Genomic DNA, 22793 nt, shown 5'->3' on the forward strand with positions numbered 1-22793 from the left:
GTCTTTAACTAGTGAAAGTTAACAATGTTTTTTACATTTAAAAAGAATAAATCTCTGTATAAAGGTTGCACTAAAAGAAATACTAAATATAGCTGCGTTATAAAGAGTAAATTCATGTTAGTTCATTAATTAAGTTTGCACTGCGATTGCTTTGCTTCTATGACTTTTGCTGAATTAAGATATAATTTCAAATATATTTGGTGCCAAACGAAACGTTTTCGGTTGGCATCACTGATGCTAACCTAACCAAACAAACCCTTTTTAAAACTAACCACGTGCTTGGCTGTGGTAACCGCATTTTGAAAACGTGCTCTGTTCTCTTCGTGCGCTCGCCCTGACGAACACGTATTTTTGTATTGTTTTCTTTCGTAAACGTGTTTCAATATAAACGAAAATGACCAAACTAAAAGTAAAAACGCCCAGCAAAGCTACCCCAAAGAAAAATAATAAAGAAGTAGCAAAATCACCGGCGATTACTCCAAGTAAACTCACACAGAAATCGCCTAAAAAGCAGAAGACTCCAGAGTCCCGCAAACGCGCCTCGAAAGCCGCAGAATTGGTTGAAGATGTGAGTATCCTCAAGAAGAAGGCAAAGAAGGAAAAGAATGGATGGAAAAAGCAACCAGAACCAGAAAAAGAAAGCGATTCTGAAGAAGATGCCGCATCTGTAAATGATGTTAAGGAAGATATTGACTCTGATGAAGAATCTGACATTGAAATGACTAATGCAAATGGTGGACTTAATGAAGATGCAGAAAATTCTGATGTAGAAGAGGACTCTGAGGGTGAAGATGAAGAGGATTCGGAAGCTGAGAATGAAGAAGCGAATGGAGAAGAAGCAAGTGATGAAGAAGAAGAATATGACACATCTACAATTTCTGTTAAACCTATCAGAAGCATGACATCTCCAGAAATCATAAAAGAATATTTTGCTAAATGTGGCCAAATTACAAACTGTCAATTAATAGTGAACCCTAACACTAAAAAACAGAAAGCATTGATTACATTTCAAGATGTTGATGAAGCCAAACTTGCTGTGGCTACTTTAAGTGGATCATTATTTCAGCATTACAAAATCAAAGTTCAACTTGTCCAAACATCTTGTGGCTTTGCTGAAGATGGCTCAATTCTCATCAAAAATTTGCCTCAAGATACTGGTATTCAGTCATCAGAAGTTCTTGACTATGCAAAGGATGCTCTGACTAAGAGTTTTGGCCCAGTTAAAGATTTATTGCTTTCATCAGATATGCTTCAGGCTACTGTTCAGTTTGAGGACAAAGCAGCAGCCACTGCTGCTTTAGCAGCTGGTAGTTTCCAGTTGCTTGGTTGTAAGGTGGATATTGTTCCTTATGGAGATGCTGCTACTCCTACTGTGTCCCCTGACATTAGAGTTGTTATCTCTGGAAAAGTTGATGGTAAGTGTAAGATAATTACATAGATTATTGTAAATTTTTAGTTAATTAATACTTAATTTTTTTTAAATATTTTTGTAATTTCAGACGTTACTGAAGAAGACATATTTAAAGCAATTTCTAAAGTTTGTGATGTTACACCGGAAACCGTCGGTCAGGCTTCAAAAACCCATATTACTATTGGTGTTGAATCTGAAGAAAATGTTGTACATTTGCTGGGATTGAAAACCCTGAAAGTAAAGAAGATTCATTTTGATATCCTGCCCGACTTGGGTAGCAAACATTTCTATAATCCTGTCACCAAAGTGTACGGCAGACATCCAGCGGGTGTTTTCGTAGAGAATCTTAAAGTGAACATGGGTCATTGGGATAAATACAATGCGTTAAGCGTTTTCGGGCCCGTTCAACACCTCAACTCAATTAATAACAATCACAGCGCAATTGCTATCTATGAAAAGAAGAGCGATGCTCAAAAAATTCTGCTTGCTGAAGAGATTTACATTAAACACTTTCCTGTGTCTGTCAAGGCTGTTGATGGCGTATATAAGCCAGTTGAGAAACCTAAGTATGAAGTTGGGAATACTGTTTACATAACGGATAATGTTGGTAAGCATATAAAGATTAACTTTGTACATTATGGAAATAATAATTAAAATATTTTTTTCTTTGTTTAGATCCTACGAACGTTACGAAAGTGATGAAACAGATAAACATAATGAAGTTGCCCATTATTCGAATTGTTGAAAGTGACAATTTCTTCAAACCGGCGTTCTTTGTTGAATTTGAAAATGCAGATGACGCCCAAAAATTCGTGGACGCGACAATAGAAATCGACGGAAAAGCAGTGCATACTGAATTTTACGATCCGGCCAAACACGACAAAAGTACCGTACCTGAGGGTATAGTTTTGGTGCAGAACCTGAAGTTATTCACAGAGGAAGTTGATTTGTGGAAGGCTTTCCACGACTTTGGCAAAATCGCTAATGTTAAGATTCTAATTAATGGAAAACAACAATTGAGATGCGCATTCGTTGAATTTAAGGAGGCCGCCGGCTGTAAGAAAGCTGTAGAAGCTAAAGAAATGGACGTCAAAGGCTCAATTGTTACGATTTCTGTGCCCACAACTACTGAGATCGATGAACTCGTAAGTTTCATTGAAATTTTGATCATTTATACGTAAAGTTAATCTTTTTTTAATTAGCGCAAGAAGATGAGATTGAATAGCCACAAATTGTATAACTACGTTCGGTACAACCGTCTTGATGCACCGGGACGAGGAGGTTTTAAACCATTCCGAGGAAGTTTCGCAACCAGACGGGGAAGTTTTTCACCAAGGCGAGGAGGTTTTATGCCAAGCCGAGGAGGGTTTAAACCGTCGCGAGGAGGAAGAGGTTTTGCACCAATCCGAGGGGGAGGAAGAATGGCTACACCAACACGAGGAGGAGGAAGAATGGCTACACCAACACGAGGAGGAGGAAGAGGTTTTGGATCAGCGCGGGGAGGCAGATATATGCATTGAGAATAATTTTAATTACTTCTATACTTCTCTATACATCAAAGTTACTTGTAATATTTGTTGTTCCAAGTATTACTTTCATTAATTGCTATGAATGCCTTGTTAATGTTATGGAGGTGTTTATAATAATCAACAAAAAAGTGTGTTAACTGAACTCACATCTGAGTTATGAATGAATGCACAAGTTATGGTAATTGCCTACAGTTATGTTAGTTATGGTACTGTAGCTATCAATGAAACGCGAATATATATCCTACATGCAGCTAATTGTTTACACATGATTTTTTAAAATTTAAACCTGTTTAATCTTCAAAAATAAAGATTTAATACTGCTCTCCAAATGATTGCCACATGCTTATATGTATTGTGTAGATTTATGATTCAATAGCAATGAAAAAGAATTGCTATGTATGAACATCATGTATCTCCTTGATACCACAGTACAATAATATGAATAACATTGATTATAGGTTGAAGTTATGAAGAAATGAATGTCAGTTAGTAAATCATTAGATTATCTCAATGTTCAAATATTTTAAGGTTATCAGAAACGTTCTGTAAATTTTCTGTTTCAATCAACAACAACAACAAGGTAATTATTTCTACTATACTAAGATAAATTCAAAACATAGATTTCAATCTTGCAGACAGTTCTTATCCGGCCACTCACAATGCATTTGTCTCGCATCACACAGTGCTCAATTCGTTTAAAACCGAAACCTTTCTACAAATTTTACTCCTCTACAACAACAGAGTCTCCCCTAGTGCATGATCAGCCAAAGAACAATCTAGAACATTTACAAAACCGTTCGCTGATTAAATTAGATGGCCCTGATGCATCTGGATTATTACAAGGGTTGATAACAAATGATATCTACCACTTGCCCCAAGAAACTGGCAAACTTAGCAGTATCTATGCCATGTTTCTCAATTCAAAAGGAAGAATCATATGTGATTCCTTAATATACTCAATAGGTGATAAAGACTCATATATTGTGGAAGCAGATTCACAAATAATTGACAAACTAATGAAACATTTAAAGATGTACAAACTTAAAAAGAAGGTTGATATTGATTTATTAGATTCATACAAAGTTTTTGCACTGTATGACCCCAAAGATGACAAAGGACCAGTACCAAAGCTTCTAGAATGTTCTAGTGAATCTTCAAGTAGTGCAACTAATGGCACAGTTTTAAAAGACAAATACTTATTTACTGATCCAAGGGTGCCAGCACTTGGTTGTAGACTTCTCACAAAAAATATTGAAACTATTCCTCCAGAATTATGTGTGAGTAATGTGAATCCATCTGCTGGTGCGAATTTTCGATGGCTTCGATACAATCTAGGTGTTGGTGAAGGAATAATCGATATACCGCCACAAATTTGCTTTCCTCTAGAACACAATTGTGATTATATGAATGGCTTGAATTTACACAAAGGATGTTATTTGGGTCAAGAACTAACTGCAAGAACATATCACACCGGCAAAATTCGAAAAAGACTAATGCCTTTGTTTTTAAAGAAAGAATTAAACCAACCACCATCGGATTTAAGTTTGTTTGATGATAAAAAACAAAGTTTAGGAAAATTACGAGGTGTGCAGTTTGATGCAGCCTTGGCATTACTCCGAATGCATCTGGTTGTCGATATTGAGATATCTGTGGGCGAGACTCATGCAACTACAAAAATTCCGCATTGGTGGCCTGGATTCAAGACTGCTAAGCTGAAAGATGAAATTGCTGATAAATCATGTTGAAATCAACATTATAATAGAATATTGTTTCTCTCACAGGGGATGATTTCACTAGAGAATGATCAAACTCCCCAAAAGGAAGAAACAGATAAAATAGTAGAGAACGCGACTGAACCTGAAGAAAATACTGAAGTGATTGAAGAAAAGAAATACTTTACATGCTCCAGTTGTAATCTACGCGAGGAATACGAGTATTTTGGTCGAGAACCACCATACACAAAGAGGTACAAGTTAAATGAAGATTGCTATGTGATTGAAGATCCTTTTCAACCGCCAAGGCAAGGAGAATTCATCATTTTGGGTGCTCATTGTCAGGATTGCAGTAAACCAATTTGCAGAGATTCAATTTGTAGTTTTTATTATGATGGAACCTACTGTATTTCTTGTGCACGGTGTAAAAAGTTTAGTTTTCCAAGTGTTATTCAAGAAAAATTGAATAAAGTGGTTTTATAAATGAATAGTATTTGTTTTCTTAACAATCTGAACCCCAAATTAACATTTTAAACTATTTTGTATCATATATTCCCGAGAGTTCTAGAAATATTCCTCTGGGTATAAAGGGAGCGTAAGGTTACTGCTTCTAGCGCCTTCTAGAACCGAATTTTCTAGAATATTGTCAATTTATTTATAATTAGGCATATTTTTGATTAAATTCCGTTATATTTTATTAGAAGATTAATTTTTATTCAATTTCTTCATATTTTTCTTTAAATTTAGAAAGTTTTTATTAATTTAACATGAATTTTATACTGAATCGACTTTTATTTATCAGTTTTTCGTTATATCTTCGAAAATTGTTTGTATTTTGTTTGAAAAACAACGCCTACTAATCATAAATATTCAATGTTTACTAGATTTGTCTCGAAAACTTCAATATTAGCTCAATTAATTGAAATTCGCGAAGGTTTCCAACGCAGTTTCCTGACATTTCCCGACCTTTCTAGATGCATGCGTGCTCTGTTTCACAAGTAAAATCATAGCGAGGCACAACAAGGACAGCGCGCTCGAAAACACGAGAATAACCGAGAATACAATCGAGAACGTTCGAGAAAACTTTGTCGGGAATATATAAGCGGACGCTCCGAGCGGCAATTCAGTTCAATTCAAACAAGCGACAAGTAAACAACTAAACAGAACAGATCAAGTTCTCTGCGACCTAAAGCGATCAGAAATTGTTTTCATCGGCTAACAATAAATTATCAGTTAAGATCAAATCAAGTAAAGTGAAAAAAGTGAATACAATGTCTTCATCGAAAGCAATTGGCATCGACCTGGGTACCACCTACTCCTGCGTTGGAGTGTGGCAACAGGGAAAAGTTGAGATCATCGCCAACGACCAAGGCAACAGAACCACCCCAAGTTATGTTGCCTTCAGCGACACCGAGCGACTCATTGGCGATGCTGCCAAGAATCAAGTGGCGATGAATCCAAGCAACACCATCTTCGACGCGAAACGACTGATTGGGCGCAAATACGATGATCCCAAAATCGCCGCCGACATCAAGCACTGGCCCTTCAAAGTGGTAAACGACAATGGCAAACCAAAGATTCAAGTGGAATTCAAAGGTGAGACCAAGAAATTCCCACCAGAGGAGATTTCTTCGATGGTTTTGACGAAAATGAAGGAAACCGCTGAGGCATACCTTGGACATCCGGTGAAGAACGCAGTTATTACCGTTCCCGCATATTTCAACGATTCTCAAAGGCAAGCTACCAAAGATGCGGGTGTTATTGCCGGTATAAATGTTTTGAGAATCATCAATGAACCAACCGCAGCGGCTTTGGCTTACGGTTTGGACAAAAATTTGAAAGGGGAACGAAACGTTTTGATTTTCGATCTTGGTGGAGGTACCTTTGATGTATCCATCTTGACCATTGATGAAGGATCCCTCTTTGAAGTCAAATCAACCGCTGGTGATACCCATCTAGGCGGTGAAGATTTCGACAACCGTTTGGTTGATCATTTTGCTGACGAATTTAAGAGAAAATACAAAAAGGATCTGAAAACAAATCCCAGGGCTTTGAGACGTCTTCGCACAGCTGCCGAACGCGCAAAGAGAACCCTATCGTCTTCTACTGAAGCTACACTTGAGATTGATGCCCTGTTTGAAGGAGTTGACTTCTATACGAAGATAAGCCGCGCTAGATTCGAAGAATTATGTTCGGATCTCTTCAGAGGAACACTGCAACCAGTGCAGAAAGCGTTGGCAGATGCCAAGATGGACAAGGGGCAGATCCATGACGTGGTACTGGTTGGCGGTTCAACCAGAATCCCGAAAGTTCAAAGTTTGCTGCAGAACTTCTTCTGTGGTAAATCTTTGAATCTTTCCATCAATCCAGATGAGGCAGTTGCATATGGAGCCGCAGTCCAAGCAGCCGTTTTGAGTGGTGACACTGATTCCAAGATCCAAGATGTCCTCCTTGTTGATGTTACTCCACTTTCCATGGGAATTGAAACAGCCGGTGGGGTATTATCGAAGATCATCGAGAGAAACGCACGCATTCCATGCAAACAATCGCAGATGTTTACCACCTACGCAGATAATCAACCAGCTGTTACCATTCAAGTCTACGAAGGAGAACGTGCGATGACCAAAGATAATAACTTATTGGGGACATTTGATCTCACTGGAATTCCTCCAGCTCCACGTGGTGTGCCCCAAATTGAAGTTACATTCGATCTAGACGCGAATGGAATTTTGAATGTTTCTGCTAAGGATACCAGCTCGGGAAAACAGAAAAATATTACCATCAAGAATGACAAGGGTAGACTATCCCAGCAGGATATTGAGAGGATGCTGGCTGATGCCGAGCGGTACAAATCAGAGGATGAGAAACAGAAGAACCGTGTTGCGGCTCGTAATCAATTAGAAGGTTACATTTTCCAAGTAAAGCAAGCAGTAGAAGATGCCGGGGATAAACTCAGTGAGGATGATAAAGCTAAAGTTAAGACTGAATGCGACAATGCCCTGAAATGGTTGGATACTAACACTCTGGCTGAGCAAGATGAGTTTACTGAGAAGCAGAAGGAGCTAACGAAGATCTGCAGCCCAATCATGAGCAAGTTGTATCAACAAGGAGCTCCCGAAGGTGCTGGACGTCAGGGTGGCACATGCGGACAACAAAGCGGCGGATTTGGAAAGGGAGGTGGACCTACCATTGAAGAAGTAGACTAATTAATCAAGTCTTGAAATATTTATGCGTAATATATGTGATTGGTAAAACTTAAATTATTCCTGTATTATTAGTTCTATAATAAAATAAAGCATTTAAAATTTATTCTGATGTTTTTATTTCGATTAATTGTTCCCATTCAAATTAAGCGGTGCTATATTGATACTGTTGGGACCATCATCATGCAGTGTCAATCCCAGTTCATTCAGAACAGCTGAATCTAGAGCTCCTTGCTTATTTAAAGAAGCAATGATTTTTTGATTCTCAATGTTGTTCTCTAAGATGTTGCGGATTGCGAATACCACCCATTGAATTATAACTGGAAAGAAATTTTGATTCTTTCATACATTGTGACTTGGTGCGGAAACATCCGAAGAGACAAACAAAGATAGGTTCCTCTCTCCTTTCTCGTTTGGACTTCGGTGCTCACCTTATATGTGCGTACATCCATACATGTTAATAATTAAATATAAGTTACTTACATGGATTTCTCCCGTCTATATTACAACAATCCAGAAGTAATGGAATGACATCTAATTCTCGTATCTAAAATAAAAATATTATTACTCCATTCTTATTGTGTTTATTATATCAATTACTCACTTCATCTTGATTACATCTCATTTTCCACGCCATATTTCCCAGTATTCTTATCATATTAACTCGAAAACCAAAAGCTGGATGCTCTTTGATGTCTCCTCCCATATCCTCAACCTTAGACAACTTCCCAATCGGTGCAAAATGATTATTTCCTTCTTTTCCAGCGTCATGTATAGACTTCAATAAAAATGCGCAGTTAATCAGTAAGCTACGGTCGTATTGAATAAATCTCAGGCACTGTTCATCTGAACTTAGAGAAGCAATCACATCAGATAAAAGGGAAACCTCAAATGGTTCAATCTTGTTAATGTAATCAGCAACTGTCTTCAGTATACAATCAGATGTTTTCTTGAAATGTGATGTTAGTAATTCAACATTCTTTTTTGTCCAAGAAATTGGTTCCTTTTTATGTTGTAACTCTTTTAATTGTTGTAAAATTAATATTCTATATTGGACATCCTTGATATCATCATAGTACTTGAACACTGTACCATTTTTGATGAATAAATCCAATAAAAAGTGAGCAAATTCATTATTCTCTTCTTGAAGTAAAACTATTAAAAAATCTAAATCAACGGTGAGCTCATCATTAGCCAAAAATATATTGTAAGCTAGAGCATACATTTTATCAGATATATCCTTATTTTCAATATACACTTTAAAATCTAATGAAGTCCATATTATCTTTGCATTGTCCTTGTTGCCAATACAAATATTAATTAGGAATGTAAGCAAAACATTTTTTAAAGCAACTGGGTATTTATCATTGCTTAAAATATCTTGATAAATAACTATGAGTTGTGTTTTTGAAGAATTGGCAGCCAATATTTGGTATTTTATGTCTATGTTTTTGATTGCACAGTTTCTTAAACATCTGATAGCTTCTTTAAGTAATAAATCATTTGATGTGCTGTGAGCCTTCAGAATTATATCATTCAATAACTCTACATCCTCAATAGTAGCATTTAAACTAAAAAAGTTCTGTTGATAATTTTTCATCTACAAAAATGTATATTACTTACGATTGAGGCTCATTGTTAAGAATTTCCAAGATATAAGACTCTTTTAAACTAGCTAAGAGTTTGCCTTTATCATTATCAAGTTGAATTTGTTTTATTTTATTTGAATCCATGGTTTCCACCATTTCCACTGCTAAGCATAAATAAAATCAAAATATTTGCTTCTGGATGGTGAGTTTATTGGTGTGTGCATTATAGGTTAAATTTGAAATTATTCAAGTTGTTTCAAGGTTTGTGACCAGAGTTTTTAAGTAAGTAAAATAAAAGAGAGCATTTATTATTTATGAATTCTATTTATTTTCTGTCAGATTTTAATTTTGTGCGCACAAAATCGAATTAACTAAACTACATTTTCCTAATCAAAAGACATCATTTGGTTCTTGTTTAGCTGGTCAGGAATCTAAACAGCAGGGGTCGTGGGAGCAGCCGGGGGGGCAGCCGTGGCTAGAAATATATTAAAATTAGATTAAATAAAATCTGCTACTATATGAATTAATTAATTACTTGAGCGCCTGCATGCAGGTCCATGAGCTTGACCAGCTGGATGAACATGGGCTGGTTGGTCAGGTTCAGGTACCGGGGATGCTGAGGCAAAGCCCAACTGTAAAAATATATAAATTATAAAAGATACAATTAGTAACGAATTAAAATATAGTTAAAAATTGTTTTAACTTACCAAAGCGCAGGCAACCATTGCGATGAGGACGAAGCAATAAGTGAATTTCATTTTTGTAGATTTGGTTTTGGTTTTCTGATAGAAATGATTGCTCTGGATGTTCAGATTACTATGATATCAACTATTGCAGATTGCTGGGTATTTATAGTTAAAAGATAAACTGCTTTTTAATAACATGACAGCATAATCTGAAATCAAATGAATAATACAAAGGAAACGGCATTATTCATGATTGCCAGCTGAATACAGTTGAAATAAAATGTGATAATTGCTTAAAAACATCATTGATTACTATGACCATACTTGTGCTTGCGTTCAGGTGTCACCAAAGTCAGCAATAGTGTTTGATATTAAATAATCATTACATAAAAATAACATACATGCACACATTTCCTGTTTATTCCATAATTTAACGATCGATCATACAAACTTCACGTGAAGTTCAGCATTTCCTCCTAGTAATTATTGTAATTGAATTGAAACATAAAAATTGAGTGCAATAATGTATCTTTTACTAATTTCTTGTACGTTTTTCGTATTTTATTCTTTAAAAGTCAAGAATTCGAAATAATTATTTAGGGTAAGTGGGGATAACCTTTAGTGGACTTAGAGGTTTGGTTGTCATTTGTCATTTTGTTTGCAAGCGAAACTAAGGAACACAGTGACAGTGTAGAATCCGGCGAATTCTTCGAAAATCTCTAATTAAACAAATAAATCAAGGTATATATGTCTTGCAAAGGGTTTAACTATAACAAAATAGTATAAATATACATTTTTGAACATATTTAAACTACAATTTCTTTGTAGTTTTACTAATATTACACGAATAAAAGCAAGTCATCAACGTAACCTTACAAATTTTCATACTGGTTTTCTAAGTTTGTGATCGTTTTTTGAAGATGTTCCTCACCAGAAGCGAATACGACCGTGGTGTAAACACCTTCTCGCCGGAGGGTCGTCTCTTCCAGGTGGAATATGCCATTGAAGCAATTAAACTTGGCTCAACTGCTATTGGAATCAGCACTAATGAGGGAGTTGTTTTGGCTGTGGAGAAGAGAATTACTTCACCACTCATGGAGCCTACCACCATAGAGAAGATTGTTGAGGTTGATAAACACATTGGGTGTGCTGTTTCTGGACTTATGGCTGATTCTAGGACTATGATTGATAGGTATGGATATAATTTAGAATTCAAATTCTGGTTCTTATTGTTTATTTTGCCATTAATTAAAAACTCCAAAGGCATTCCAAACATAATTGAAAATATACAATTAAATGTTTAATAAATTCCAGGGCAAGAGTAGAATGCCAAAATCATTGGTTTGTCTACAATGAGAACATGACAGTGGAATCCTGCGCCCAGGCGGTGTCTAATCTTGCAATCCAATTCGGCGATTCCGACGACGATGGTTCTGCTATGTCTCGTCCCTTCGGTGTTGCTATTCTTTTCGCTGGCGTCGATGAAAAAGGCCCCCAGCTCTATCACATGGACCCATCTGGTACTTTCGTGCAATTCGACGCGAAGGCGATCGGTTCCGGCTCTGAAGGCGCTCAACAAAGTCTGCAAGAAGTTTATCACCGCAGCATGACTCTCAATGAAGCCACCACTTCGGCGCTGACTATTCTAAAGCAAGTCATGGAAGAGAAGTTAAACTCTTCCAATGTGGAAGTCATGACAATGACACCAAAGGATTTGTTTCATATGTTCACTAAGGAGCAGGTCGAAGAAGCACTCACGCAAGTCGCTTCAGTGGAACAATCACGAGGCGACTTGACAAGCACATCTACAACTAAAACAACTGCCTGAATTAAAATACTTGTTGATGCAAGTTACGCATACTTAAGTAAGGTCATATTGTTTGGTTTATATAATATGCATTGTATTTTTTAATAATAATAATAATTTCTTGGTCCACCAACCAGACATTCAAATTAATATTAAAGCGCCAGTTATCAATTAGAATTATTTTATTAAGATATTTCTGGTCACCATACAAAGAAAATTTGTCAAGTTAACTTGAAGGTAAAAGTTGTTTCCAGATTTAAAAAAAAAAACTGAACTACATCTCTACGCTACTTCTAAAACATCACATGGCAACCATCTTGAGCTCTCAAGTGCTCCCCAGAAACTGACATCCTGCTCGATTGTTTCTTTGTTCATCTTTTCGACGTCAAGAGGAATTGTGTGTTCAACCAACTCCAAATCGTTGTCCATCTTTTTCTCCATTTGTACATTTGCTACCATGTGCGAGTTTTCGGTCATTTGCGAAGCATCTCCACCGGCGTTGCTCTGATCATTGTAATAATTCTGCCACGTGGCGTAATTCTGCCAATATGCTGTGGTAGCGTCATAATATTGTGAATAATCTGTACTAGTTGTGGTGGTTGATGTGAAACTGGGAGTAGATGGCGTCTCAGTTGTAGTTGTAGATCCCTTAGGTTTTGGCACAGCATTGCAAATTTTAAGAGCTTTAGTGCCTAAACCTATGTATCCATTCATTGAAATAAGACTGTCCTTTTGTTCCTCCTCACTACCAAACCGGACAAAGCCGTAACCACGACTAAAGCCACTGCTGTCAATTATTACTGTAAATAAAGAAATAATCACGTTAATAATAAAGTTAATATCATATGCTAAAAGAAAACATGTGTTTTAAACGTTGTTTGAATACCTTTTGCAGTTTTAATAGTGTTATATTTAGTTGAAAACACTCTGTACAAATTGTAATCATCCACATCAGGGCTTAGATCTCCAACCCAGACAGAAAATTCACGATCCAGCAAAGATCTTCCTGTGTTACTAGCGTTATTTAAACGAAATCTAACTGAAGGAGTTGTGCCTGGTATGGGCTTGCCATTTAGTTTGTGCATAGCATCAATTGCTTCAGCATCAGTTGCGAAGTGTACAAAACAGTAACCAGCTGGTTCTCCTGTAAACTTGTTCCTCATCACTTTAACATTGAGCGGATTTTCACCCATTTTTCTGAAGGAGTTAATAATGAAAGTCTCTGTCATGTAGGGCTCCAACTAAACACATTAAGGAAACAAATGGTTAATTAATATTAAATGAAGTACTGGTTAATTGGTATTGTTTGTAAGATAGCATTAAATACATACACTGCCCATCCAGAGTTGACAATGCACCATATTCGCCATAATTACTGCTTTGGGTAAGCTTTATCGAAAATATTACAAACAATTTCAAATGCTATAAACCCAACACAAACACAAGAGGGAATACAACTTCTTGGTTATGTGCGTTATGTTTTCAGTTTGTTTTCTGTCGAAAGACAGGGCCCCCATTCAATGAAATATATAGATCTCTGCATATTCTGCAATTGTTAAGCAAAATAATAAATTAATATATTTATGATACCATTTGCATCTTTAGAAACATTGTTTGTAAATCTAAATTTGATTAAATTTACTCATAATAGTATTAACAATGTTTTAAATATAAACAGACTAGCGTCATCTAGGTTTGTGTTGTTGCATTATTTTGAATACATGCTATATACATATTCAGATTGGGAAGTGCACGTAAACTTGCAATACCCAAAATCGCTGTGCGCTGACCTTGCCGTCTTATTTCCGCGCTCTACTAGGTATATCGCACAAGAAGAAGGTCGCATACCATCGATGCGCAGCCAATAGGAACATCTTATGTAATCTTATCATAAGCAGTCGCGTCGCGTGCAAGATCAACAGGTTTGTTCTTTTTAGTAGACTACTTTTAGTTTCGTACCGGTTGCCGGTTAGACGTTTATCCATGTTCGTATAATTCTTAAGCATTTAATTCCACAAATCCGCGATATATTCCATCGATTGTGTGGTTTTTGATTGCTTGTATACAGTGTACCTACCTGTATGCCACGCACACGGCTGCGGTCTTAACAACTAGTGGTGTGCGCCGATTTCGAATTGTGTGTGTTTATCATCGCTAGGAAAGGTATTTGCGCCTGAGTCAGAAACATTAATCTCAACATTGTAGTGACGTACAGTGGCTGTGATGCCATTTTTGTTCCTCTACTTTGACGCTAGACTGGTAAGTTTATTATTCAATTATATTAATTTAAAGTTACCCATCGCGGTATTTGCATGTTCTCTTCTGACTCTGATAGCGCGAGAGTCAATCTTAACGATACGTTATTGCCGTCCCGAAAAATCATGCGCCAAGTGCTTGCAAATTTTGTAATCGGTGACTTGTGGATTCTCAGTCGACTAGAACTCCCAGAAAACAACCCCAAACATCCCCAATATTTCGGTCATTAACCTAACATTAACTTACTACCTTAGTAGGTTCAACCCCTATTTTCTTCCTGCATTAGTAGATTTAAACCCTACTCTCGCCTTGCATTAGTAGATTCTAGTCCTACCCTCTCCCTGCAATAGTAGGTTCAGGTCCTAACTTTTCTTTACGAGAGTAGCGGTAGAAGTGACTCGTGTTCAGAGCACCGTACAAGGGCAGCGGTAGAAGCGACTCGTATTCAGGGCGCCGCATGAGGGTAGCGGTAGAAGTGACTCGTGTTCAAAGCACCGTACAAGGGCAGCGGTAGAAGTGATTCGTGTTCTGGGCACCGTACAAGGGCAGCGGTAGAAGTGATTCGTATTTAGGGCACCGTATGAGGGTAGCGGTAGAAGTGACTCGTGTTCAGGGCACCGTACAAGGGCAGCGGTAGAAGTGACTCGTATTCAGGGTACCGTATGAGGGTAGCGGTAGAAGTGACTCGTGTTCAGGGCACCGTACAAGGGCAGCGGTAGAAGTGACTAGTATTCAGGACACTGTACTAGGACAGCGGTAGAAGTGATTATTATTCAGGGCGCCATACGAGGGTAGCGTATTTTATTGAGTATTTGATGTTGATTAAGAATTTGCGATTCGTTCAGGATATTCGAGATATTCGCAATTGAAATAAATTATGCTACGCGTAATATTTTCGTCTATCGTCGCGCTGTCGCTCATTTTTGTTTCATTCTTATCGCAGGTACAGCGTCTATTGCAATTCGCGCAATAGGTCGCGTGCCATCCACGCGCTGCCGGCTTTGCGCATCTATTGCTTTTATCTGCGGGGTTCAAGCAGTAGGTACATAGTCTTATTGTGAATTGTCGCATCGTAAATTCTATTCAAAGATGGCACTAGCTTTAACTAAATATTATAAAATAGAATTGTATTAGTTTTGAAGGCAGTTCTATTATCAGCGTTTGTGTACTCGTATAAACAACTTTCTTATCGCATTCGCCGTGGGAGATTTTACGCGTAAGATTCTCGTTGCGCTGTCGCATGGGGCACATTATAGTTTAGTTCTTATCACAAGTACCGTGTCTATTGCAATTCGCGCACAAGGTCGTGTGCCATCGACGCGCTGCCGGCTTTGCGCATCTATTGCAATTCGCGCAGAAGGTCGTGTGCCGTCGACACGCCGGCTTTGCGCATATATTGCTTTTTACCTGCGGGGTTCATGCAGCAGGTGCAGAGTATTATTGTGAAATATCGCATCCTTGCGTGCGCAGTTTCGGCATGCTCTATTGATGGATTGCAGCCAGTTTCGTGCCGGTCTCTGACGCATCCAGATGTATTTCGCGCAACGCGTTTCGTTTTATTCGGTCATTACCCGACTAAGTCGTAATATGCATATGCAGTGTTACCTTAATAATTAATTGTGCGTTAAATGTCCCTAAATGTTTTTTTTGCTTGCTTGTGATGTTTATATTTCAAATTACAATGCTGCGGGTTTATTGTCGATTATTGTGTGACGTGGTCGGTCGCTAAATTAACTGGAAACATATTCGTGCTTGAGTGAGTTACTTTTACCTGACCATTGCGATTCTCAGCACAGGAAGTTTGTTTTTCTCCTATGTGTGAATATAATAACATTATCATATTGTATGAAATCTTTTTGTTTTAACTATATGTTTACTTCTAATTACAGTACTTGTCGTGCCCTTGCAATCCGATGAGCGCTGCATTGGTAAGTTTATAATTAAGTTATATTATTCTGTTTAATGTTTTATCACATTTCATCTGCGTGTTGCAATAGCCCGCGAATTAGGGGGGCCGTATATATTTCACTTAATGGTAATATGGAAAACGGATCATATTGCGGAAAACCTTTGTGAATTGTTCAAATGTATCTTCGAATTCTGATAGCGCACTTTTAAACACAATTTCACAACCTTTACACCATTACGAATTTTAATTATTATCTTGTTTTATCCTATAGAGAATTTTCCAAACTTATTTAGATTAACTAGATTAGATTAGGAATTTGAAATCCGTTCTCGTCTGTCTCTTTTAGTTTACGAGATATTCCCAATTGAAATAAATTGTCAAAAATTGAAAAATGTCACTTTTTAGTACTTTTAGTGAGGATTTTTGACCTTTTACTGTTGGAAATATAATTATTTTATATCTTTATCTGATAGAGAATTTTGCAATTTTTCATAATCAGCAATTTGTTGGTTACTATCGCCTTTAGTTTAAGAGATATAAATTATCAAAAATCGTCGAAAAAAAGTATCAAGCACCCCCCCTTGGCAATTTTTTCTTAAGAATTAAAATTTCATCTCTCAGATTTCCGTTTTAACTAACCTATCTGACAGAGATTAGTCTGTAGATTAAGACGCTGCGATCAGATCTTATTTATCTCTTTTAGTTTACGAGATATTCGCGATTGAATAAAATGGGCACAAATTGCAAAATGTCACTTTTTAGCACTTTTAGTCGCGTTTTTCGACCTTTTACTGTAGGAAATATAATTATTTTATATTTTAATCTGATAGAGAATCTTCCAATCTTTCATAATCAACAATTCGTTGGTAGCTATCTCTTTTAGTTTAAGAGATATGAATTTTTGAAAATCGTCGAAAAAAAGTATCAAGCACCCCCCCTTGGCAATTTTTTCTTAAGACTTAAAATTTCATCTCTCAGATTTCCCTTTTAACTATCCTATCTGATAGAGATTGGTCCGTAGATTAAGACGCTGCGATCAGATCTTATTTATCTCTTTTAGTTTACGAGATATTCGCGATTGAATAAAATGGGCAAAAATTGCAAAATGTCACTTTTTAGCACTTTTAGTCGCGTTTTTCGACCTTTTACTGTAGGAAATATAATTATTTTATATTTTAATCTGATAGAGAATCTTCCAATCTTTCATAATCAACAATTCGTTGGCAGCTATCTCTTTTAGTTTAGGAGATAGGAATTTTTGAAAATCGTCGAAAAAAAGTATCAAGCACCCCCCCTTGGCAATTTTTTCTTAAGACTTAAAATTTCATCTCTCAGATTTCCCTTTTAACTATCCTATCTGATAGAGATTGGTCCGTAGATTAAGACGCTGCGATCAGATCTTATTTATCTCTTTTAGTTTACGAGATATTCGCGATTGAATAAAATGGGCAAAAATTGCAAAATGTCACTTTTTAGCACTTTTAGTCGCGTTTTTCGACCTTTTACTGTAGGAAATATAATTATTTTATATTTTTATCTGATAGAGAATCTTCCAATCTTTCATAATCAACAATTCGTTGGTAGCTATCTCTTTTAGTTTAAGAGATATGAATTTTTGAAAATCGTCGAAAAAAAGTATCAAGCACCCCCCCTTGGCAATTTTTTCTTAAGACTTAAAATTTCATCTCTCAGATTTCCCTTTTAACTATCCTATCTGATAGAGATTGGTCCGTAGATTAAGACGCTGCGATCAGATCTTATTTATCTCTTTTAGTTTACGAGATATTCGCGATTGAATAAAATGGGCAAAAATTGCAAAATGTCACTTTTTAGCACTTTTAGTCGCGTTTTTCGACCTTTTACTGTAGGAAATATAATTATTTTATATTTTTATCTGATAGAGAATCTTCCAATCTTTCATAATCAACAATTCGTTGGTAGCTATCTCTTTTAGTTTAAGAGATATGAATTTTTGAAAATCGTCGAAAAAAAGTATCAAGCACCCCCCCTTGGCAATTTTTTCTTAAGACTTAAAATTTCATCTCTCAGATTTCCTTTTAACTATCCTATCTGATAGAGATTGGTCCGTAGATTAAGACGCTGCGATCAGATCTTATTTATCTCTTTTAGTTTACGAGATATTCGCGATTGAATAAAATGGGCAAAAATTGCAAAATGTCACTTTTTAGCACTTTTAGTCGCGTTTTTCGACCTTTTACTGTAGGAAATATAATTATTTTATATTTTTATCTGATAGAGAATCTTCCAATCTTTCATAATCAACAATTCGTTGGTAGCTATCTCTTTTAGTTTAAGAGATATGAATTTTTGAAAATCGTCGAAAAAAAGTATCAAGCACCCCCCCTTGGCAATTTTTTCTTAAGACTTAAAATTTCATCTCTCAGATTTCCTTTTAACTATCCTATCTGATAGAGATTGGTCCGTAGATTAAGACGCTGCGATCAGATCTTATTTATCTCTTTTAGTTTACGAGATATTCGCGATTGAATAAAATGGGCAAAAATTGCAAAATGTCACTTTTTAGCACTTTTAGTCGCGTTTTTCGACCTTTTACTGTAGGAAATATAATTATTTTATATTTTTATCTGATAGAGAATCTTCCAATCTTTCATAATCAACAATTCGTTGGTAGCTATCTCTTTTAGTTTAAGAGATATGAATTTTTGAAAATCGTCGAAAAAAAGTATCAAGCACCCCCCCTTGGCAATTTTTTCTTAAGACTTAAAATTTCATCTCTCAGATTTCCCTTTTAACTATCCTATCTGATAGAGATTGGTCCGTAGATTAAGACGCTGCGATCAGATCTTATTTATCTCTTTTAGTTTACGAGATATTCGCGATTGAATAAAATGGGCAAAAATTGCAAAATGTCACTTTTTAGCACTTTTAGTCGCGTTTTTCGACCTTTTACTGTAGGAAATATAATTATTTTATATTTTTATCTGATAGAGAATCTTCCAATCTTTCATAATCAACAATTCGTTGGTAGCTATCTCTTTTAGTTTAAGAGATATGAATTTTTGAAAATCGTCGAAAAAAAGTATCAAGCACCCCCCCTTGGCAATTTTTTCTTAAGACTTAAAATTTCATCTCTCAGATTTCCCTTTTAACTATCCTATCTGATAGAGATTGGTCCGTAGATTAAGACGCTGCGATCAGATCTTATTTATCTCTTTTAGTTTACGAGATATTCGCGATTGAATAAAATGGGCAAAAATTGCAAAATGTCACTTTTTAGCACTTTTAGTCGCGTTTTTCGACCTTTTACTGTAGGAAATATAATTATTTTATATTTTTATCTGATAGAGAATCTTCCAATCTTTCATAATCAACAATTCGTTGGTAGCTATCTCTTTTAGTTTAAGAGATATGAATTTTTGAAAATCGTCGAAAAAAAGTATCAAGCACCCCCCCTTGGCAATTTTTTCTTAAGACTTAAAATTTCATCTCTCAGATTTCCTTTTAACTATCCTATCTGATAGAGATTGGTCCGTAGATTAAGACGCTGCGATCAGATCTTATTTATCTCTTTTAGTTTACGAGATATTCGCGATTGAATAAAATGGGCAAAAATTGCAAAATGTCACTTTTTAGCACTTTTAGTCGCGTTTTTCGACCTTTTACTGTAGGAAATATAATTATTTTATATTTTTATCTGATAGAGAATCTTCCAATCTTTCATAATCAACAATTCGTTGGTAGCTATCTCTTTTAGTTTAAGAGATATGAATTTTGAAAATCGTCGAAAAAAGTATCAAGCACCCCCTTGGCAATTTTTCTTAAGACTTAAAATTTCATCTCTCAGATTTCCCTTTTAACTATCCTATCTGATAGAGATTGGTCCGTAGATTAAGACGCTGCGATCAGATCTTATTTATCTCTTTTAGTTTACGAGATATTCGCGATTGAATAAAATGGGCAAAAATTGCAAAATGTCACTTTTTAGCACTTTTAGTCGCGTTTTTCGACCTTTTACTGTAGGAAATATAATTATTTTATATTTTTATCTGATAGAGAATCTTCCAATCTTTCATAATCAACAATTCGTTGGTAGCTATCTCTTTTAGTTTAAGAGATATGAATTTTTGTAAATCGTCGAAAAAAAGTATCAAGCACCCCCCCTTGGCAATTTTTTCTTAAGAATTAAAATTTCATCTTTCAGGTTTCCGTTTTAACTAACCTATCTGACAGAGATTGGTCTGCAGATTAAGACGCTGCGATCAGATCTTATTTATCTCTTTTAGTTTGCGAGATATTCGCATTTGAATAAAATTGGCAAAAATTGAAAAATGTCACTTTTTAGCACTTTTAGCCGCATTTTTCGACCTTTTACTCTAGGAAATATAATTAATTTATATTTTTATCTGATAGTGAATTCGGCAACGCGAGTTATATTGAAAGTTGTGTGTGTGAGCCGTATTACTCGTTGCGTTAGAAATTGTAGTTGTTTCTGAATAACACGCGAACGCGGTGTTACAGAAAGATAAAAATAATTTTCCCAGATGCAGAATTTAATTCTGTATCTCCCTGTATTGAAATTTATTGCCAGAAAATTCTGTGGCGCATTTTATACTGAAAGTTGTGTGTGTGCGCCGTATTACTCGTTGCATTAGAAATTGTAGTTTTTCTGAATAACACGCGAACGCAGTGTCACGAAAAGTTCGGAATAAATTTCCCTGATGCAGAATTTAATTTTGTATCTCCCTGTATTGAAATTGGTTGCGAGAAAATGATTTTCCTTGTTTGTCCTTGTCATCTTCTCACGCCATTGCCATTTGCCACATACAGCACATTTTAGTATAGTTTTGATCGCATATATGTAGTGTCAAATGTAAAAAAAATTGCACAGTTGACTATTTAATCGTAATTAGCAACTATAGTAATGTTATTTACTATTTCTGCGTTTAATGTACATTATTGAACAAAAGTGGTGATATTTAATCGTGTTTTGTGTGCATACTTATGCAAGTTGTTTTAACTGTTTTGTTTTTTACAGTATATGCCGTACCTTCTACCGCTACCTTCGTACGGTGCCTTGAATGGGAGTCACTTCTATTTTCTTTATGGATCCTGTAAGTAAAATTAATTTAATTTATGTATATGTATATTTCATTTACTTAAATATTTTCCAGTTGTTGGATGAAGCATTGGCTAATCCTGAGATGATCAAGTTTATCAATAAGTACCAACTGGAGAGGTTCCGTGGTACTGGTGGAGTGCGTATTGAGGATGATGTTTTGATTACTGAAGATGGATCTGTCAACTGGACTTGAGTTCCAAGAACGTATGTAATATTTTGGCAATTTATAATATTTTATATTTTACTATTCTGTTATTCATTCTGATTTATAGTGTCCCAGAAATTGAAGATTGGATTGCCGGTGTTGATAATGATCCCAAATACGATTGAATGAATTTACAACATTTTGAAGCTGATACTGATATCATTTTTGTTTATTTTGTTAAAAGGTATAAAAAGAGCATTAAATAATTGCATATTATTATCCTGTTTTCATGCATGTATTGTTAAAAATGCTGTATATATTGAGAAATTGAGTTTGTGATTCTACATGTATGAATAAAATTGTAGTTTAATATTTTTAACTATAAGTTTTTATTGTTTTATTTGTCCCAAACGGAGAATATAACTCGCAACATCGTTACTCCTTTAATTAATCCATAAATCCCTTCAACTTTAATGGAAATGACACTGGTAGATATGGGAAATAGTTCAAAATCAATTTTATATTGTATCAATATTAATTTAAAAACGGTATCACTAGTGTCATCTATCCATGAGTAACTAAACTACGCCGCTATTAGAAATTATCTGCCTACTGCACTTTCTGCGATCCTAATATTCAAAAGAATTTTGTGTATAATTTCACTGGAATTTCTCGACAAAATTTTTTGTGCCATTTTTGTTGTTTTTTAATAAGGATGCCATCTTGTCCAGAATTCTTCAAGGATCAGGAATATGTGGTTCTTTTTTTTCTAGCCCTTCTAGTTATCGAGAAAATTACCATTTAATCTTCATAAATTAGACTATTCCGACGGGATACACGTGTTTTATTATAATTGCAAATAAGGCCTAAACGGTTATTGCTAGCAAAAAACTTTACTAAAATAATCGATGTAGAATTAAACTATGTATCAGCAGCCTCAAACAGAATTTCAAAATTCCAACTTTTAATTTTCTACATAAAAAAGATAAATCTTTTGCATTTTTTATAACAAAATCTTTTCTTAAAAAATTTTTTGTGCCATTTTTGTTGTTTTTCAATAAGGATGCCATTTTGTCCAGAATACTTCGAGGATCAAGAATATGTAGTTCTTTTTTCTCTATCCCTTTTTGTTTAGCTTACAGAAGTTGCACTTGCTGAAAAAAGATTTTTAAACATTAATTTTACCCGCCATTACTAGTTACCGCCTCCTTCATTTACCTCCTCTCGCTTTCTGCGATCCGAATAACAAAACCTGAGTTTCGACTGTTTCGAGTCCAAATTTTGAGAGTCGACAAAATAAAGATTGAATATTAGGATCGCAGAAAGTTGAGGAGGCTGATAAAGTTTTCGCGGCAACTAGTAATGTGCTGCCTCTAGTGGCGACGAGCCGAAGTTTATATTTGAAATTGTTGTAGTTTCCAATAAATAGAGGGCGCTAGCATGCA

The 22793-nt window shown here is 35.7% G+C and overlaps 6 protein-coding genes and 1 long non-coding RNA gene across 8 annotated transcripts; 5 read left to right on the plus strand and 2 right to left on the minus strand.

The window, feature by feature from the left end:
• The first annotated feature begins 258 nt into the window (after positions 1-258).
• LOC135798703 (uncharacterized) lies at positions 259-3195 on the plus strand. Its single transcript, XM_065311614.1, has 4 exons — positions 259-1415; positions 1500-2018; positions 2087-2556; positions 2614-3195. Exons 1-4 carry the CDS (start codon positions 395-397, stop codon positions 2929-2931), a joined length of 2328 nt encoding a protein of 775 aa, XP_065167686.1. The 5' UTR covers positions 259-394; the 3' UTR covers positions 2932-3195.
• A 136-nt stretch (positions 3196-3331) lies between these two features.
• On the plus strand, positions 3332-4833 carry LOC135798709 (putative transferase CAF17 homolog, mitochondrial). Its single transcript, XM_065311621.1, has 2 exons — positions 3332-3520; positions 3576-4833. Exon 2 carries the CDS (start codon positions 3600-3602, stop codon positions 4683-4685), a length of 1086 nt encoding a protein of 361 aa, XP_065167693.1. The 5' UTR covers positions 3332-3520; positions 3576-3599; the 3' UTR covers positions 4686-4833.
• A 933-nt stretch (positions 4834-5766) lies between these two features.
• On the plus strand, positions 5767-7961 carry LOC135798705 (heat shock protein 70 A1-like). Its single transcript, XM_065311617.1, has one exon. The coding sequence runs from the start codon at positions 5924-5926 to the stop codon at positions 7856-7858; it is 1935 nt and encodes a 644-aa protein (XP_065167689.1). The 5' UTR covers positions 5767-5923; the 3' UTR covers positions 7859-7961.
• Positions 7951-10310, minus strand: LOC135798707 (ataxin-10-like). Its single transcript, XM_065311619.1, has 6 exons — positions 10152-10310; positions 9980-10076; positions 9479-9919; positions 8460-9426; positions 8339-8402; positions 7951-8175 (listed from the first exon to the last, which is right to left on the minus strand). The coding sequence occupies exons 3-6, from the start codon at positions 9598-9600 to the stop codon at positions 7982-7984; spliced, it is 1347 nt and encodes a 448-aa protein (XP_065167691.1). The 5' UTR covers positions 9601-9919; positions 9980-10076; positions 10152-10310; the 3' UTR covers positions 7951-7981.
• A 406-nt stretch (positions 10311-10716) lies between these two features.
• Positions 10717-12070, plus strand: LOC135798711 (proteasome subunit alpha type-5-like). Its single transcript, XM_065311623.1, has 3 exons — positions 10717-10871; positions 11051-11322; positions 11445-12070. Exons 2-3 carry the CDS (start codon positions 11051-11053, stop codon positions 11956-11958), a joined length of 786 nt encoding a protein of 261 aa, XP_065167695.1. The 5' UTR covers positions 10717-10871; the 3' UTR covers positions 11959-12070.
• A 31-nt stretch (positions 12071-12101) lies between these two features.
• Positions 12102-13449, minus strand: LOC135798710 (tRNA selenocysteine 1-associated protein 1-like). Its single transcript, XM_065311622.1, has 3 exons — positions 13269-13449; positions 12824-13178; positions 12102-12737 (listed from the first exon to the last, which is right to left on the minus strand). Exons 1-3 carry the CDS (start codon positions 13305-13307, stop codon positions 12220-12222), a joined length of 912 nt encoding a protein of 303 aa, XP_065167694.1. The 5' UTR covers positions 13308-13449; the 3' UTR covers positions 12102-12219.
• A 2173-nt stretch (positions 13450-15622) lies between these two features.
• Positions 15623-21727, plus strand: LOC135798712 (uncharacterized). Of its 2 annotated transcripts, none has more exons than XR_010549773.1 (5): positions 15623-15992; positions 16083-16121; positions 21120-21195; positions 21256-21407; positions 21476-21727. It is a non-coding gene; the product is annotated as an uncharacterized lncRNA (long non-coding RNA). The 2 variants fall into 2 exon arrangements; XR_010549772.1 differs by having other exon boundaries at positions 15625-15949.
• Positions 21728-22793: the final 1066 nt, after the last annotated feature.

Source organism: Atheta coriaria, unplaced genomic scaffold, assembly GCF_025399875.1.
Source record: "Atheta coriaria isolate IRGN ID8LTWV9N9 unplaced genomic scaffold, Caltech_Dcor_3.1 hic_scaffold_9_pilon, whole genome shotgun sequence".
Classification (NCBI taxonomy): Eukaryota; Metazoa; Arthropoda; class Insecta; order Coleoptera; family Staphylinidae; genus Dalotia; species Dalotia coriaria.